This window comes from Oncorhynchus keta, unplaced genomic scaffold (genome assembly GCF_023373465.1).
Source record: "Oncorhynchus keta strain PuntledgeMale-10-30-2019 unplaced genomic scaffold, Oket_V2 Un_contig_6244_pilon_pilon, whole genome shotgun sequence".
NCBI lineage: Eukaryota > Metazoa > Chordata > Actinopteri > Salmoniformes > Salmonidae > Oncorhynchus > Oncorhynchus keta.
The window spans coordinates 203,634-220,228 of NW_026288751.1; the positions used below are offsets into that span (position 1 = coordinate 203,634).

At 40.0% G+C, this 16,595-nt stretch overlaps 2 protein-coding genes across 6 annotated transcripts in view; both read left to right on the forward strand.

The window, feature by feature from the left end:
* nalf2 (NALCN channel auxiliary factor 2) overlaps positions 1-992 on the forward strand; it is a 41,903-nt gene extending 40,911 nt beyond the window's left edge. For both annotated transcript variants that reach the window (XM_035782618.2, XM_052510978.1), the window contains one exon: positions 23-992. In XM_035782618.2, coding sequence (XP_035638511.1) covers positions 23-333 — 311 coding nt within the window. In that variant the 3' untranslated portion in view covers positions 334-992. The remainder of the gene's footprint in view (positions 1-22) is intronic.
* A 7,639-nt stretch (positions 993-8,631) lies between these two features.
* eda (ectodysplasin A) overlaps positions 8,632-16,595 on the forward strand; it is a 64,282-nt gene continuing 56,318 nt past the window's right edge. For all 4 annotated transcript variants that reach the window (XM_035782620.2, XM_035782621.2, XM_035782622.2 and 1 more), the window contains exon 1: positions 8,632-9,100. In XM_035782620.2, the coding sequence (XP_035638513.1) occupies positions 8,801-9,100 (300 nt within the window). In that variant the 5' untranslated portion in view covers positions 8,632-8,800. The remainder of the gene's footprint in view (positions 9,101-16,595) is intronic.

The following is a 16,595-nucleotide window of genomic DNA, read 5'->3' on the forward strand; positions in this document are numbered from 1 at the left end:
TTCTTCTCTGTGTGTGATGCAGGGCTACTAGAAAACCATTTAACCAATGCAGACCCAGAGTGTTGTGACGTCAGATGGAGTGGCTGCGACCCCTCTGTGGGGGCGGCGTGTGCCCTGACCCAGCTTCCGGGGTCATCATCATGGCAGCGGCGCAGCTCCCCACCTGTGTCGGCTGCGTTGCGACTGTGCAGCAGCAGACTCAGACTGTGTGTTCTGGTCCTCATCCTGCTGCACACTGTCGTCTCCTTTTCCACTGTCCAGAGCAGTGGCGCTGTGGGCCTGGAGTCCATGGTACCCCTGCCCCTGGAGGAGAGCTCTGCCCGAGAGGAGTGACTGATGATGAACAAGAGTTTCTACTGTTCCCCCCCCCCCCGGCTTCCAGTCTACAGAGACTCCCTTCCTTCCCACTACCTGAGGAGTGAGGCGTTTATAACCCTCTCTCTCCATCCAGTCCCCTCCACAGGACATCAGGAATGAGGAGGTTATACACCACTCCAGGGAAGGCTACAGGTCGGTATACCTCTTCGCCCTCCACCACACTAGAGGAGTGGCGAAGCACGGGCCCTCCCCTCCCGCAACACAGAGGGATATGGAGGTAGATAAGGCTTCGGAACTGAGAGCCAGCCATATCTCACGTGTAAGGAGGACATGAGAGGGCATGGTGAAAGAGGCGGGTCTCCCATCATGCTGAAAGAGGTACTGAATGCTGTTTCTAAGAAGGGTTTGGGTACAAATGGCCTTTTTCACTTATCACCACTCTATTTAATACGTTGAGTGATGGTTTTGGGGAGTTACGTACGAGTTTGAGTTTGTGAATTGCACAATTGGGAAAGCGTGAGTTGCAGGCTTGTATGCTATTTTTGATTAGTTTTGTGTGTGTGTGTGTGTGTGTGTGTGTGTGTGTGTGTGTGTGTGTGTGTGTGTGTGTGTGTGTGTGTGTGTGTGTGTGTGTGTGTGTGTGTGTGTGTGTGTGTGTGTGTGTGTGTGTGTGTGTGTGTGTGTGTGTGTGTGTGTGTGTGTGTGTGTGTGTGTGAATGCAGTGAACAAGTCAGCAATTTAATTTATATGACCCAACACATGAAATCAGGTGATCATTACATCTTTCAAGCCAATAGTATACTCGCGAGAAATACTTTGTTTGGCTTACAGTAAATATAGTTATTATTATTCTCAGTAACACTACCCTCATTGTCATATACCAAGCAGAATAATTTCATGCAAATGTTAGATTACAGATCCTAACCGAAGGTAAACCATGTTGTTTTTGATAGATGTCAGAGGTATACTATTAATGCTGTGGAGGAACATGTGTCTATGCAAAGCTGATTGAAACCAGTGGAAACTCCCCCTGGGTGTCTAATCGCTTACAGAAGGTAGATGATTGTGCCATGGAAGACTGTCTGGATTAGAACTACACCAATCATTTCTTACTCATAAAACAGACAATTTACCACATATAACATATAACAAAGACCCAGAATGGCTAATTGGACCAGGAGGCCCTTAATCACGGCTAAATGTTTAAGAAAATATTTTCAAGATGCGAATGCGTCGCATCATCAAAAACAATTTCTGTCACAGTAGAGATTTAGGGCGTGTCTATGCCCTCAATGTGGAATAGAGTGATTATTTGGAAAGAACCAAAACGTTTATATATATATATATATATATATATATATATATATATATATATATATATATATATATATATATATATATTCTAAATCCTAAATATCAGACATATGAAGAAGATCCACCTTGATTTTTTTCATAAAGGTCATCTGTTGGCACGGTATTGTTATTTGTAAAGAAGAGCTAGAGTATAACTATATAAATTGTTCTCATGTGTTTCTGATTTATCACATAAAATTATTCTGACCTCTCTCTTCCTGGCATAATCTGTGTATTATTAAAAATCAAACGTTTTTTACATTTGGGCTTGTCTTTGGGAAGCTGAAATAAGATGTCTTCCAATGTGACGAATTGATTCACAAATACAAATATATTTGACACATTATTTGTATCTTACAAAGTCATTCTAAGCCAAAACTATTGTTTTAGAGTAATCCTGGGTTCACCTCCGAAACACATACTGTATGTGACCTTGGTCTACCACAACACAGGCATACTGTTTATGTCCTAACAAAGCTATTGTAACTATTTTACTATTGAAAAACTATATCATAGCAGAGGTTTTTACAGAGTATATGTATATGAATTGAACTTGGATTTGAAAATATGATATAAAAAAGTATGACATTTATGAGATTCTTCATTTATCCTAAATAAAATATATAATATCACTGTAGCCTTTTAATGCCTACAATGAATTAGTAGGTGCTAATTTTATGTCAGTATCTAACGAACTGCTAGTTTCTTTAGTTTATATTGCTAAAAGATAGTTATTTTTCTTACGACTGACTGTGGTGTGTAACTGAATATCTAACAGACATTGTTGACATGCTGATTTATAAACTGGTTGAAGATACCAAACACTGTAAAAGAGACAACCATGTTGATAACTATACCTTGGGATTGAAAATCCTGTCTGCCTTGTATGACTAACGTGTGAAACATTGTCTGGTCTCCCTATTTCCAAAAAGGCCACTTGTACCCTTCATTCATATCAGTCATGGCTGTTGCTCGTCCTGCTAGAATATGAAGGAATCGTACCTCTATCAGAGAAAGGAAAAGGGGATATACATCTACACTGGTGTCCTAAGCCTGTATTCTGTTAGGGAAATACTTGTTATGCCATTTTATACACTGTGCTTCATTGTTTAGAACTTTTTGCACTAGTTCTAATAACATTTATTTTTCTCTGAAATTGTTTTGAAACTGTGCTAATTAATTCCGTTCTAAAAACAAATATTATCCCATATCTGTGTTTCTAGCTAACCTGTATATATGAAATCGGTTTTCTGTTTCTATTGTATTTTGGGCGGATCAGTGCCTGTTCACTGTTAAAGCCCAATAAAGTAATACAATTGTTCATCAACAGCCTCTCTTTTTGTGAGCAGTGCATTGTTATACAACCTGAACTTTAGATTAAAAGTGAGCATCACCCTCATCATCATGCAGAGAAATATATCAGTTGAAGGGTCACATAAATCATGTCATGTCCGTGTTACTCTGTTTTACCAGTAGAGAGAGCTGTTGTTAAGTGAGAAGTGTGAGAAAATCAGTATGCTGTATATTTGTGAGAGAACTGCCTGCAGCACCATACTATTTCTGCATCAATGTCAGTGAGAAGGTTTTATACTGATTACTATTAAACAATATGATTTAACTTCCTGCTGTTATGTGATCAGTCAAATTCCTGGAACATCAAAAAATAGACACCAACTACTGCACATTGGATTATCAAATGTGATGTGTGACAGTATGCTTTGATAAGCAAATTGCCTTAGAAAACAAAAAAGTCTACTCTGTGTGTAAGGATGCTCTTATTTTACTTTCTCTTTGAACACTGGAGTGAGAAACCACATTAGCATGGTCAAGTGTTTCATAAATGGTACACCTTTTGAAATTATTTCCTTGTGAGTGGCCTATTCATGTCCTTGTGAATTATGCATATTATCTGCTGAGGTAGTCTCCAACAGTATTTGGTGGTACTACAGTGTACAGTATATCCACTTTGACAGTACTTGTGTCTGATTGATTTTTGCAATAATGTTGTTATATTTCTCTTCAAACAGTGCAGGGCCTGGTCTCTCTAATACATCTGCTGTTCTGTTGACGCCTGTCAGATGTTGAGATAAAATAATTGATCACAGCAAATCTTCACATCAGAAAAGGGCAGTTTCCCAGTTCTCTGTTGTATTGATGTTCAAATCTCATTCTGAACATTGGATCTCATAAAGCTCCTCTAAAAGCATGATCCATTCCCAATGCTGGAAAGTGATAAAAGACATATTTATATGAAGCTTGTTTTATTGCTTTTGGAATGGTGCTTCTACAGAAAGTCCTTTCTAAAGTGAATACTTTAAGGAACAGACATGGCCCATGAAAGATATAGGGACAGCCCCACTTGGTTCTGGGATGGAGACAAAGGATCCATGATTTAAGGTATGTTCCCCACAAACTGTTTAATTTTGTCAATGTATTACCTATGACCTTCCCACCCACCACTGCCATGTCTGTAGACATGTATCCCTATGTAGAAACATGAACATCATCTAGTTAATGCTGGAGATATTCTTGGGCGTACTTGAATAGAATGAATGAAGGGTCAGTGATGGTTTTGCCTGTATTTACATATCACCACTGAATGTTAGTGGGTGATAGACAGGGGTTGTCTGGGATTCTATGTATGTTCATGTCTGTTCTGCTATGCATAAAAACAACAGTTCTGGAATCACTGCTTTACTCTTTTATGACAGTGATGGGCATTCCTTACCTTTGGGGGCCTTGGTGTCTGCAGGCTCCTGGGGTTGCCTACCAATCCACAACAGACCTAGACTTGGAAAACCAGATGGAGTCACTTACTGCCTATTGTGCTGAAACATTGACAAAACAGAAACCAGGAGATCCTAAAGCTTTCCTGTAGCTTTCCAGGCTTACCAACAATATATCTATGGCCAGTGTTCATGTGTTGGTCAAATAAACTCAGAAGGTCAACACATAATGTTACCTTTATGACCTGAGAGATTACATCAACGAGGAAGGATATACAGTGGGTGGGGAAAAGTATTTAGTCTGCCACCAATTGTGCAAGTTCTCCCACTTAAAAAGATGAGAGAGGCCTGTAATTTTCATCATAGGTACACTTCAACTATGACAGACAAAATGAGAAAAAAAATCCAGAAAATCACATTGTAGGATTTTTAATGAATTTATTTGCAAATTATGGTTGAAAATAAGTATTTGGTCACCTACAAACAAGCAAGCTCTCACAGACCTGTAACTTCGTCTTTAAGAGGCTCCTCTGTCCTCCACTCGTTACCTGTATTAATGGCACCTGTTTGAACTTGTTATCAGTATAAAAGACACCTGTCCACAACCTCAAACAGTCACACTCCAAACTCCACTATGGCCAAGACCAAAGAGCTGTCAAAGGACACCAGAAACAAAATTGTAGACCTGCACCAGGCTGGGAAGACTGAATCTGCAATAGGTAAGCAGCTTGGTTTGAAGAAATCAACTGTGGGAGCAATTATTAGGAAATGGAAGACATACAAGACCACTGATAATCTCCCTCGATCTGGGGCTCCACGCAAGATCTCACCCCGTGGGGTCAAAATTATCTCAAGATTGGTGAGCAAAAATCCCAGAACCACACGGGGGGGGCTAGTGAATGACCTGCAGAGCTGGGACCAAAGTAACAAAGCCTACCATCAGTAACACACTACGCCGCCAGGGACTCAAATCCTGCAGTGCCAGACGTGTCCCGCTGCTTAAGCCAGTACATGTCCAGGCCCGTCTGAAGTTTGCTAGAGAGCATTTGGATGATCCAGAAGAAGATTGGGAGAATGTCATATGGTCAGATGAAACCAAAATATAACTTTTTGGTAAAAACTCAACTCGTTGTGTTTGGAGGACAAAGAATGCTGAGTTGCATCCAAAGAACACCATACCTACTGTGAAGCATGGGGGTGGAAACATCATGCTTTGGGGCTGTTTTTTCTGCAAAGGGACCAGGATGACTGATGGAGCCATGTATCGTGAGATTTTGAGTGAAAACCTCCTTCCATCAGCAAGGGCATTGAAGATGAAACGTGGCTTGGTCTTTCAGCATGACAATGATCCAAAACACACCGCCCGGGCAACGAAGGAGTGGCTTCGTAAGAAGCATTTCAAGGTCCTGGAGTGGCCTAGCCAGTCTCCAGATCTCAACCCCATAGAAAATCTTTGGAGGGAGTTGAAAGTCTGTGTTGCCCAGCAACAGCCCCAAAACATCACTGCTCTAGAGGAGATCTGCATGGAGGAATGGACCAAAATACCAGCAACAGTGTGTGAAAACCTTGTGAAGACTTACAGAAAACGTTTGACCTCTGTCATTACCAACAAAGGCTATATAACAAAGTATTGAGATAAACTTTTGTTATTGACCAAATACTTATTTTCCACCATAATTTGCAAATAAATTCATAAAAAATCCTACAATGTGATTTTCTGGATTTTTTTTTCTCATTTTGTCTGTCATCGTTGAAGTGTACCTATGATGAAAATTACAAGCCTCGCTCATCTTTTTAAGTGGGAGAACTTGCACAATTGGTGTCTGACTAAATACTTTTTTGCCCCACTGTAGGTCACAGCCAATGTTTTAGACCATTACTGTGCATGTGAAGAGCTTGTGGTTGACTGTCCTTTTGAACACTGTCCTTTCCAGTGAGAGGCCAGAGGCTCTCAGGCACTCAAATAAGAAGTGACTAGTCCGACATCAACAGGCTAATGTTATTTGTAGTGTATGCAGCTATTCATCAAATCCTTCAAACAAACAACAACTAAAAAGGGATCCAGGTACTAGAGTAATGTATGCTTGAGGCCCTTGTTATTGTGCCATTGTATTTGCTTTAATGCTTTTCACTGTGAAATCATCAGATGGATGAGGGGGTGGGGCTTAAGGGAGGCCCCATAATATACTACGTTGATCTTTTTAGTGGGCATGAGGAAATTATTACACTCTCCTGTTTTAATCATATTTTTCCAATTTATAGCCAAACACCGTTCATAATATTTGAAGTCTTGCAGCCAAGTGTTCTGTGACAGATGCCTAGACAGGAGTGAGCTGGGCAGCACCGCTCTCTCTCCCCATGCCAAGAGCTGACAGATCCTGCTGTTTCAAAGGGAGTCTTAACACTTTGAGGATTACGGATAGCTCTGACATGGAAGGGGCTCAGCGCTGGAAAGTGGAATACCAGTCCCGGTTCAATCCCCCCCCACCTCCACAGGCCCACTGAGATACTCCTGTGGACCTGAAAGTGTGACAGGCAGTGAGTGTGAGAGAGAAAGAGGGATTCATTAGACATGTTTTAAACAGCATATAATTATAACCAAACAGCTGTGAACAAAATGTCTGAGTTGACTTGAATGGGCGGATTTGGTAAAAAAAGAAACTCACACTGCACCGCATCTGTTTATAGTGGGTTTAAATGTGTAACTAAGGAAAATATGAATGTGTATTTTACACAAATGACAGTGTTTAAAAGAGGAAATGAATAGGGAGCCATCATGGTTTTCCATTGCCATTTTCACATGATGCATCATCGTCACTATATCCAACTGTATCCCACATGATCTCATTATGAGACATAAACAGTGCACTGTCACAGAACCGAAATGTATATCCCCATCCAATAGGGTGGTCTTAGTAGATGGATTAGGTCATAGATTCTCATGGCTGATGACAGGATGTGCTTCATGCGACAATGGGCACTGGCCATCAGTCATAGTGGAAAAATGGCTGAATTTGTTGGCAGAAAACAGAACTTGATCATGCGTGTATGTTTATTCAAAGTTCTTTGACATGTGAATTTCACAATTCCTGTCCTTTTAACTGACAGGCTTGAGGGAATGAAAATATATTGCTCTACATATGTTACTATAACGCCATAATGACTTTTATATTAACACTTTAAAGATGTCAGCTCTATGTGCTTTCAGAAGGCCTCATGTGTCTTCAGCTGTTGATATTGTAATAATGTTGGGGGGCATGACCAGTGAGTAAGCAATGGAGCTGTGGGCATGCGCCCAGAAAAGAAATGTCACCAAAATCATTTACATAGCATGACTCCAAGGTTATTGAATCCCCCAAATAGTGTTACAGCATAAGATCCATCATTTTGGTTGATGTTTCTCAGGGGACCCTAATTAGTGGCAGACATGTGAAATGTATAAAAGCATCCCTTACTCATTTTTAGGTGAAAGCTTTTGTCCAGAAGATCCCGGTTACTGTACATAGTGACACTTGTAATGTATGGTGCATGGCTAAGCATTCAGAATGTGTGTCTCTGAAATACACTTAGGTTATGTGTGGTCTCAGATAAACCATAATATTGATCTCTGACGGGTTGCATTATATTCAAGACAGGTTACATTATATTCAATATTTGTATTTATTATGGATCCCCATTAACTGCTGCCAAGGCAGCAGCTACTCTTCCTGGGGTCCAGCAACATAAGACAGTTACATACAGTTTAAAATACTACATAACATTACATTTTATAACACCTTACCCAACACATTCAGTGTGTTCCTTCAGGCCACCACTCCACCACCACCACATATTTACAATACAACATGCATGTGCACGTGTGTAGATTGCTTGTCTTATCATGTGTGTGTCTGTCTGTCTCCGAAGCATGTAGAAAGACGTATGTTCTTCTATTTTGGCTGATCTAGCTACAGGACAAGGTCACCATTCATCATTAAAGTTTGATCTTCCAGTTTTTCAATGAGTTAGTACAATCCGGGATACTTGGGACGTCCCTACCCTAAACCCTAACCTTAACCCCTATCTTTACCATAACCCTAACCTAAACCCTTGGCTTAACCATTTTACAATTCAACTTCAATGGGGTAGGGACGTCTCAAGGACCACGCATAGCAATTACCTTTTTTCCAACGGAGTGGCGTGTAATAGCCAATGAGAGACGGAGGGGCGGATCAAACAAACGGGATCACTTTATTTTACAGTATCAGTGTGTGGGTTACCGTACCGTCCCCCTGACTAGATGTGGATGGAGATAACTGTCACTGTGCTGTCGTTTGAATATCAGTCAGCTCAGGTTAGGGACATAGCATCATAGACAAAAGCCGAGTATGCTGAAATAGCAACAACTGAAAGAGTATTTCGACATGGCACCCAAATCGCTGTCTGAAAAGTTAGCAAATTTAGAGGACAGTGACTTAAAAGAGTCTACCTGCATTTGCAGGAAACAGTGTAAGAACTGTAAAATCTTTCTGGGATTCTTCGTCTTATCCCTTTCATTGCATCTAGTTACGCTTTTCTGTTATTTGGACCTGAGATCCGAAGTGAAACGCGAGATTCTCCAGAAGAACAGAGAGGAGACACTGTCACCGGCCGCAACCGATATGAATGACCGATATTCTCCAGTATTCCAGCTGTTGGATATCAGCTACCCAGCTGATCTACAGGTAGGATAATTATCGCCTCTGTAATAGCTTAACACTAAACACATTCTTACATTTTGTAAGAATGCATTGAAATACACATCAGGGACCAAAGTGCAGCCTTATACACCAAATTATTTTATACAGATTATGGATAACTTATTATTACAAATAACTGTATTTGTAAGTTCAATATGGACATCACTTTTAGTCTTTAAACATCTTTGTAAGACCTTGCATTTCAGTTGCTTATTCTCAATATTTAACCTAACTGACCAGATGAACAACTGGCCCCAGGGTGCGCATACATCGTTAGCCTACTGATGATAAACGGTATGATGTCTAGAACGTGGGGGACCTCATGCAGAGATATTTTCCTACCAGGGTGTGCTTTGCATAAAGTGCCTGGAATGATCACATGGTTAACATATTTTTCACTTGTGGGATGTTGAAACAACTGCCAATGTCTATCGTGAATGTGTATGATGATTAGGCTATTGACTGTCATCAGTTAGAACCTTTCATTCCTCCTTGATCAGACAGAATAGTATATTGGTCCATGGTTCTCAAATGAGAACTACTTAGGCTTTCTTTGATTATGATACAGTCTCGTTGCAGGTTGGCAGTATGCTTATAGTAATACAAATCATAATTTCACAGTCCTGGTGCCCAATTCTCTATTGTTACTTGAGATTGATCATGCTTAATAATACTTTTGGTGAAAGTACTTTTTCAAACGTGGTTTGGCGAGGATTTGAAAAGTGAGTGTATGGTTTGAGTGACCTGGTGGTGCATGTTGAGACGAGTAGACACCTACGAGAATACTGCATGCCATCAGCATGTGGCACAGTAAGATTACACCCATCCCCTCCATGTATTAACAAGCCACTCACACATTTTACTGCATTGTTGGCATATTATAATCGCCTACCATTTCGTCATGAGGGCAGAAAACACCTGGGGCCATTGACGATGTTACTGGAATCAAATCATAAAAGGCGCTACAGTTCTCTTGTCAGCTATTCTTTTAGCCTGTGAATTGACATAATGGGACAGAGCTCCCACTTGTCTGAGGCTATAGTGTGTAAGATGCGAAACGTGCGTTGTTTGAAATATTATTTTACATGAGCATGGTAAGCCATGTGAAAAGTACTACTGCACAGAAACATATGGTAGGAAGACGACAGTCAGTGGATGCCTTTCAATTTCAGATCAATTAAATGACACATAACTTGACAATGTTAAGATCAGCAGGGTAGCCTAGTGGTTAGAGCATTGAACTAGTAACCGGAAGGTTGCAAGTTCAAACCCCTGAGCTGACCAGGTACAAATCTGTCCTTCTGCCTCTGAACAGGCAGTTAACCCACTGTTCCTAGGCCGTCATTGAAAATAAGAATTTGTTCTTAACTGACTTGCCTGGTTAAATAAAGGTAAAATGTAAAAATCCATCTGGCCCTCATCAACATTATAATCAGATGAGATGAAATGTTGAATGATTTGGTTGTGATCATGTTGCTCTGAGTTCTCCAGAATCCAAGTTGTTGTCTTTGACCTTGCTACCAGCTGTGAAAGTACTACACAGTACTAGTGGTTGCAATTTTCTTTCTTTTTTAATCCCCTAGTAGACTTATCAAACAAATCCTTAGCTTTTAAGTTCAGTCACTATGTTTGTTGTAGGCCTATGGATGATTTGTTCATAGGGGTTTATATTGAGAAAAAGACCTAAAAAAGCCCAAATGAGATTGTGAATGAACTATAGCTGGTATACGACCCCTTGCTTCGTCATTTCAAATTCCCCAGGCATTGTGGCTTTCCTCCAGAGCTCAGTGTGAAATCTCTAACTAGCACAGTTAGCTCCAAACAAATATCCGGTTCCAACCCTCAACATCACTATTAAATCAGACTTTGTGCTCTGTTGCAGTATGAGATTTCTTACAGGATATTACCTTAAAAGCAACGTTGTGCAACGCAAGTAATTACATCCACTCAATTACTCAACTCCATTAAAATGGAGCATTGTGGGAGAATGTACATATGGCAGTAGATGTTAATATAGATGCAGACATGTATAAGAAGTGAGAGACCTTTTAGAGTTGATTTAGGCAACATATTTGGAATTACGTTTATGGATGTGTTTATTGTTTGCGTTTGTATTTGTCTGTATTGTCAATTGCATTGAGTCCTTATTACCATAGATTTAAGCAAAAACCTGAACCAAAGAACCATCCAGAGGGTATGTGGTCAGGGTTCAATCTGAGGGCTGTAGTTATAGAAGTTAGAGTTAGGGATGGGCCCTGTGTAATTTTACATAATCTATTGTAATACCCACCACTCAAGCTAATAAAACATAAGTAAACACACATTTAAACACACATACATTTAACACACACACACACACATACCACCACATGACACACCACCTCCCTCCCCTCAATTAGATCATCCCCTGATGATGAACTGTAGATGTGTGGTCAAGAAAAATGTGTTTACTTTAGCTGTAGGTTTTAATTGATTTATTTGGAATGCTTTCAAAGGAACAAGTGGGCCTCGGGCCATATTTGTTACTGGGGACAGGTGTCAAGACTGTTGCTAATTTTGTTATGTTTGCAAGGGAGTTAGGAAAGAATGTTTGAATGTCCCTAATTGTGGATGATGTTTGCCATGATATGCACCTGCTTCACTTTAGATTATCTTGAGGGTTTAGCTAGTGGCTACACAGATGTTATTCTCTTTCTTATGGGAAGCTATTCATACAAACAAAACATTTTGTGTCTTTCGGTATGTTTAGAAAACAGAGGTACAGTTACTGCTAACTAAAGAGTAAAACGTCAAAAAGCCTAAAAGGTGTTCCTGTTGAGTATTCTTTTGAAGATGAAAGCTTTTTACATCATAAAGGGATTTACCTCTTGCATGAGACTGGACAAAATAACACATTTTCATTGTTTGGAGCAGCTAATTAGTGGGACCAATTCGTTTCTAACCTGAGTCACGACTCAAGATTTTGTTAGCCCACAGAGCCTGTCTAGGCAATGGCATTAGCTTTGGGAGCTAACGCAAGCTCTTTTCATGACATAGACTGACCAGATTAATCCAGGTGAAAGCTATGATCGCTCCCTTATTGATGTCACCTGTAAAATCCAATTAAATCAGTGTAGATGAAGAGGAGGAGACGGGTTAAAGAAAGATTTTTAAGCCTTCAGACAATTGAGATGGATTGTGTATGTGTGCCATTCAGAGGGTGAATGGGCAAGACAAAAGATTGAAGTACCTTTGAACGGGGTATGGTAGTAGGTGCCAGGCGCACCGGATTGAGTGTGTCAAGAACTGCAACGCTGCTGGGTTTTTCACGCTCAACAGTTTCAAGAATGGTCCACCGCTCAAAGGACATCCAGCCAACATAACACAACTATGGGAAACATTGGAGTCAACCAGCATCCCTGTGGAACACTTTCGACACCTTGTAGAGTCCATGCCCCGACGAATTGAGGCTGTTCTGATATAGCGATATCAATGTTCCTCTTATTTTGTACACTCAGGGTACAGTACCAGACAAAAGTTTGGACATACCTACAAATTCCAGGGTTTTTATTTATTTTTACTATGTTCTACATTGTGGAAAAATAGTGAAGACTTTTGAAAACTATGAAATAACACACATGGAATCATGTAGTAACCACAAAAGTGTTAAACAAATATATTTGAGATTCTTCTAAGTAGCCACCCTTTGCCTTGATGACAGCTGGAATGCATTTTAATTAACAGGTGTGCCTTGTTAAAAATTTATTTGTGGAATTTCTTTCCTTCTTAATGCATTTGAGCCAATCAGTTGTGTTGTGACAAGGTAGGGGTGATATACAGAAGATAGCCCTATTTGGTAAAAGACCAAGTCCATATTATGGCAAAGAGAAATGACAGTCCATCATTACTTTAAGACATGAAGGTCAGTCAATCCGGAAAATGTCAAGAACTTTAAACGTTTCTTCAAGTGCAGTCGCAAAAACCATCAAGCGCTATGATGAAACTGTCTCTCATTAGTATCACCACAGGAAAGGAAGACCCAGAGTTACCTCTGCTGCAGAGCATACATTCATTAGAGTTAACTGCACCTCAGATTGCAGCCCAAATAAATGCTTCACACAGTTAAAATAACAGACACATCTCAACATCAACTGTTCAGAGGAGACTGCGTGAATCAGGCCTTCATGGTCGGTTGCTGCAAAGAAACCACTACTAAAGGACACCAATAATAAGAAGAGACTTGCTTGGGCCAAGAAACACTAGTAACGGACATTAGACTGGTGGGAATCTGTCCTTTGGTCTGTTGAGTCCAAATTTGAGAGTTTTTGTTCCAACAGCTGTGTCTTTGTGAGATGCGGAATAGGTGAACGGATGATCTCCGCATGTGTGGTTCCCACTGTGAAGCACGGAGGAGGTGCTGTGATGGTGTGGGGGTGCTTTGCTGGTGACAGTGCTTTATTTAGAGTTCAAGGCACACTTAACCAGCATGGCTACCACAGTATTCTGCAGCAATACTCCATCCCGCTTAGTGGGACTATCATTTGTTTTTCAATAGGACAATGACCCAAAACACACCTCCAGGGTGTGTAAGGGCTATTTGACCAAGGAGAGTGATGGAGTGCTGCATAAGATGAACTGGCCTCCACAATCACCAGACCTCAACCCAATTGAGATGGTTTGGGATGAGTTGAACCGGAGAGTGAAGGAAAGGGCAGCCATCAAGTGCTCAGCATATGTGGGAACTCCTTCAAGACTGTTGGAAAAGTATTCCACATGAAGCTGGTTAAGAGAACGCCAAGAGTGTGCAATGCTGTCATCAAGAAAAAGGGTGGGTACTTTGAAGAATCTCAAATATACAATATACTTTGATTTGTTTAACACTTTTTTTGCTACATGATTCCATATGTGTTATTTCATAGTGTTGATGTCTTCATTAATATTCTTTAATGTAGAAAATAATAAAAATAAAGAAATCCCATCTGATTGCGCTTAGTGGGACTGTCATTTGTTTTTCAATAGGACAATGACCCAAAACACACCTCCAGAGTGTGTAAGGGCTATTTGACCAAGGAGAATGATGGAGTGCTGCATCAGATGAACTGGCCTCCACAATCACCCGACCTCAACCCAATTGAGATGGTTTGGGATGAGTTGGACCGCAGAGTGAAGGAAAGGGCAGCCATCAAGTGCTCAGCATATGTGGGAACTCCTTCAAGACTGTTGGAAAAGTATTCCACATGAAGCTGGTTAAGAGAACGCCAAGAGTGTGCAATGCTGTCATCAAGAAAAAGGGTGGGTACTTTGAAGAATCTCAAATATACAATATACTTTGATTTGTTTAACACTTTTTTTGCTACATGATTCCATATGTGTTATTTCATAGTGTTGATGTCTTCACTAATATTCTTTAATGTAGAAAATAGTAAAAATAAAGAAAAACCCTTGAATGAGTACGTTTTTCCAAACTTTTGACTGGTACTCTACGTGTTCACCAACTGTGTGTTCCAAATCACATGCAACTATTTTTGAGGGAGACAAATATTGAGCAATCGTATAGCGGTGAACTAACAGTTTAACAATATGCATTTATTTATGTGCCAAAATTGTTGTTTTCACCACTAATCTGTAAGGTAAATCACTGCTTTGAAGTGACTTTGACATACAGTACTGTATGTCCATATGATGTTACCTATTATATAGTCTTTAGTCAGCTTTTGCAGAAATATGGTGCTCACTTACTTTAGAGTGGTTTATTTCAAAGAGAACTCAGTAATCACACAATTTTTTTCTAACGCCTCCACTCTGAAACTCAAAACAAGGTTGGTTTGAGGTTCACAAAAATATGTGTCTTCAAAGTAGCCTCAATTCCCAGTTATATCATCTGTGACTCCACACGTTTGTCATATAAACGTAGAGGTCATGTAACTTGAGTTGTGTATATTGAACATACTAAATGTCTATTGAGCCATATTTTAGATTATCAAAGAGGCCTGCATGCACCAGTGATCTTTTCACTCAGAATCCCAGTTGTTACATAAGATCAGGCTTCATAATTCCATCATGATAGTAGCTCAGATACTATTAGGCAGTTCTGCCTTTTTACTTACTTTACTTACTTTTTCCTAGTAGCCCTGGAAGGCTATGGAGGGCTATGGACCACCATGACTCAGAACAGTTGGAGACCAAGGTGTATCCGCATTCTACATGAGCTTTGGCGCCTGCCGGGAGACCAGCCAAGAGGGAGTTACATTTCATTTTAGGAAGCAAGAGTACTGAACAAGACAGTAACTCATTCAACTATCAATCAATGTATTGTCAATTTGTCAAATTATCAACAGTTGAACAGTATAGTCATTTTTGTGGTTTTTGGCTAACCACAATTAGTCCTTTATTTTTCAACTTGTATTTTCAGACCAACCATGGATGTTTTATTATTGCTCTTCTCTGTGAAGTTCAATTTGTGTGGGTAAGCCCAGACATCTTTGGTGGAGTAGTTTGTGCAATTACTTGAGAGGAATTCTTGTGAAACTGTTGTCTCTCTGTCCTGTGACGGAAGACCACGGCACAGCCACTTTATGAGAGAGTTTTTACAAAAGGCAGGATTACATTTGCTAATAACATGCCATTCTGGATTTTGTATTTTTTTGTGGGTGAACCAATTTGTTTACTAACTAGAACACATCCTTCAAAATAATCTCAGGACAGCGCATTATAAATTAATACCCATAAAATGATGGCCTTATACTGACTTGAGGTCTGTGCCTAATTCAATTTGAACAAAAGTCTGAGCAGAAAGAGTTTAGAAAGTGATTGTGCATAATATTGTTCTTGTATAAAAAAAATATTATCTTAAAGGACTTATTTTTCTGGACGTTCATGTATATGAGCATCCCAAATTCTTAACATTACTAAGAAGCATATCGAGGAGATTGATCAAAACAAATTTGTTCTCATCCATCACAAATAATTAATTTCCAAATCAAACATCTTCCTGCATTTCTTCCCTTCTACCCTCCCTAAACCTCACTCAGATAGATTGAAATCATGAACACTGCTATTATATCAATCAAATAAATAATATAGGCCTGTTTATCAGCCCAGTCATCATATTCCCATTCTATAGTGGTTTGAGTTTTGAAAGAGACTATGAAAAATAGAGGAGAAGTGAAAGCAAGTTGTCAACCTTGCTGCAGAGCAGATGTGGGCCCACATTTAAGAAACATGTTTCATGTGGTTTTCTGGCTGTCCCAAATTGGAATTGTTTTAAAGCCACAACACACAGAAACTGTGCCAGGAGGAAGGGTAGGGTGAGCACTTGGAGGAACAAAGGGAGGAAAACGAGGTAGCAGGTGGAAAAACATATTTGCCAAATTGCTGACAGGTGCTCCAAAGCCTTGGTTAGAAGGTTCAAATAGAAAACCCAGCATGGGGAATTGAACAAGCTTTCCGAATTTGGCTAAGAGCCACTCAAAGCAAGATGTGGAAATTTTTGCTCCTTAGC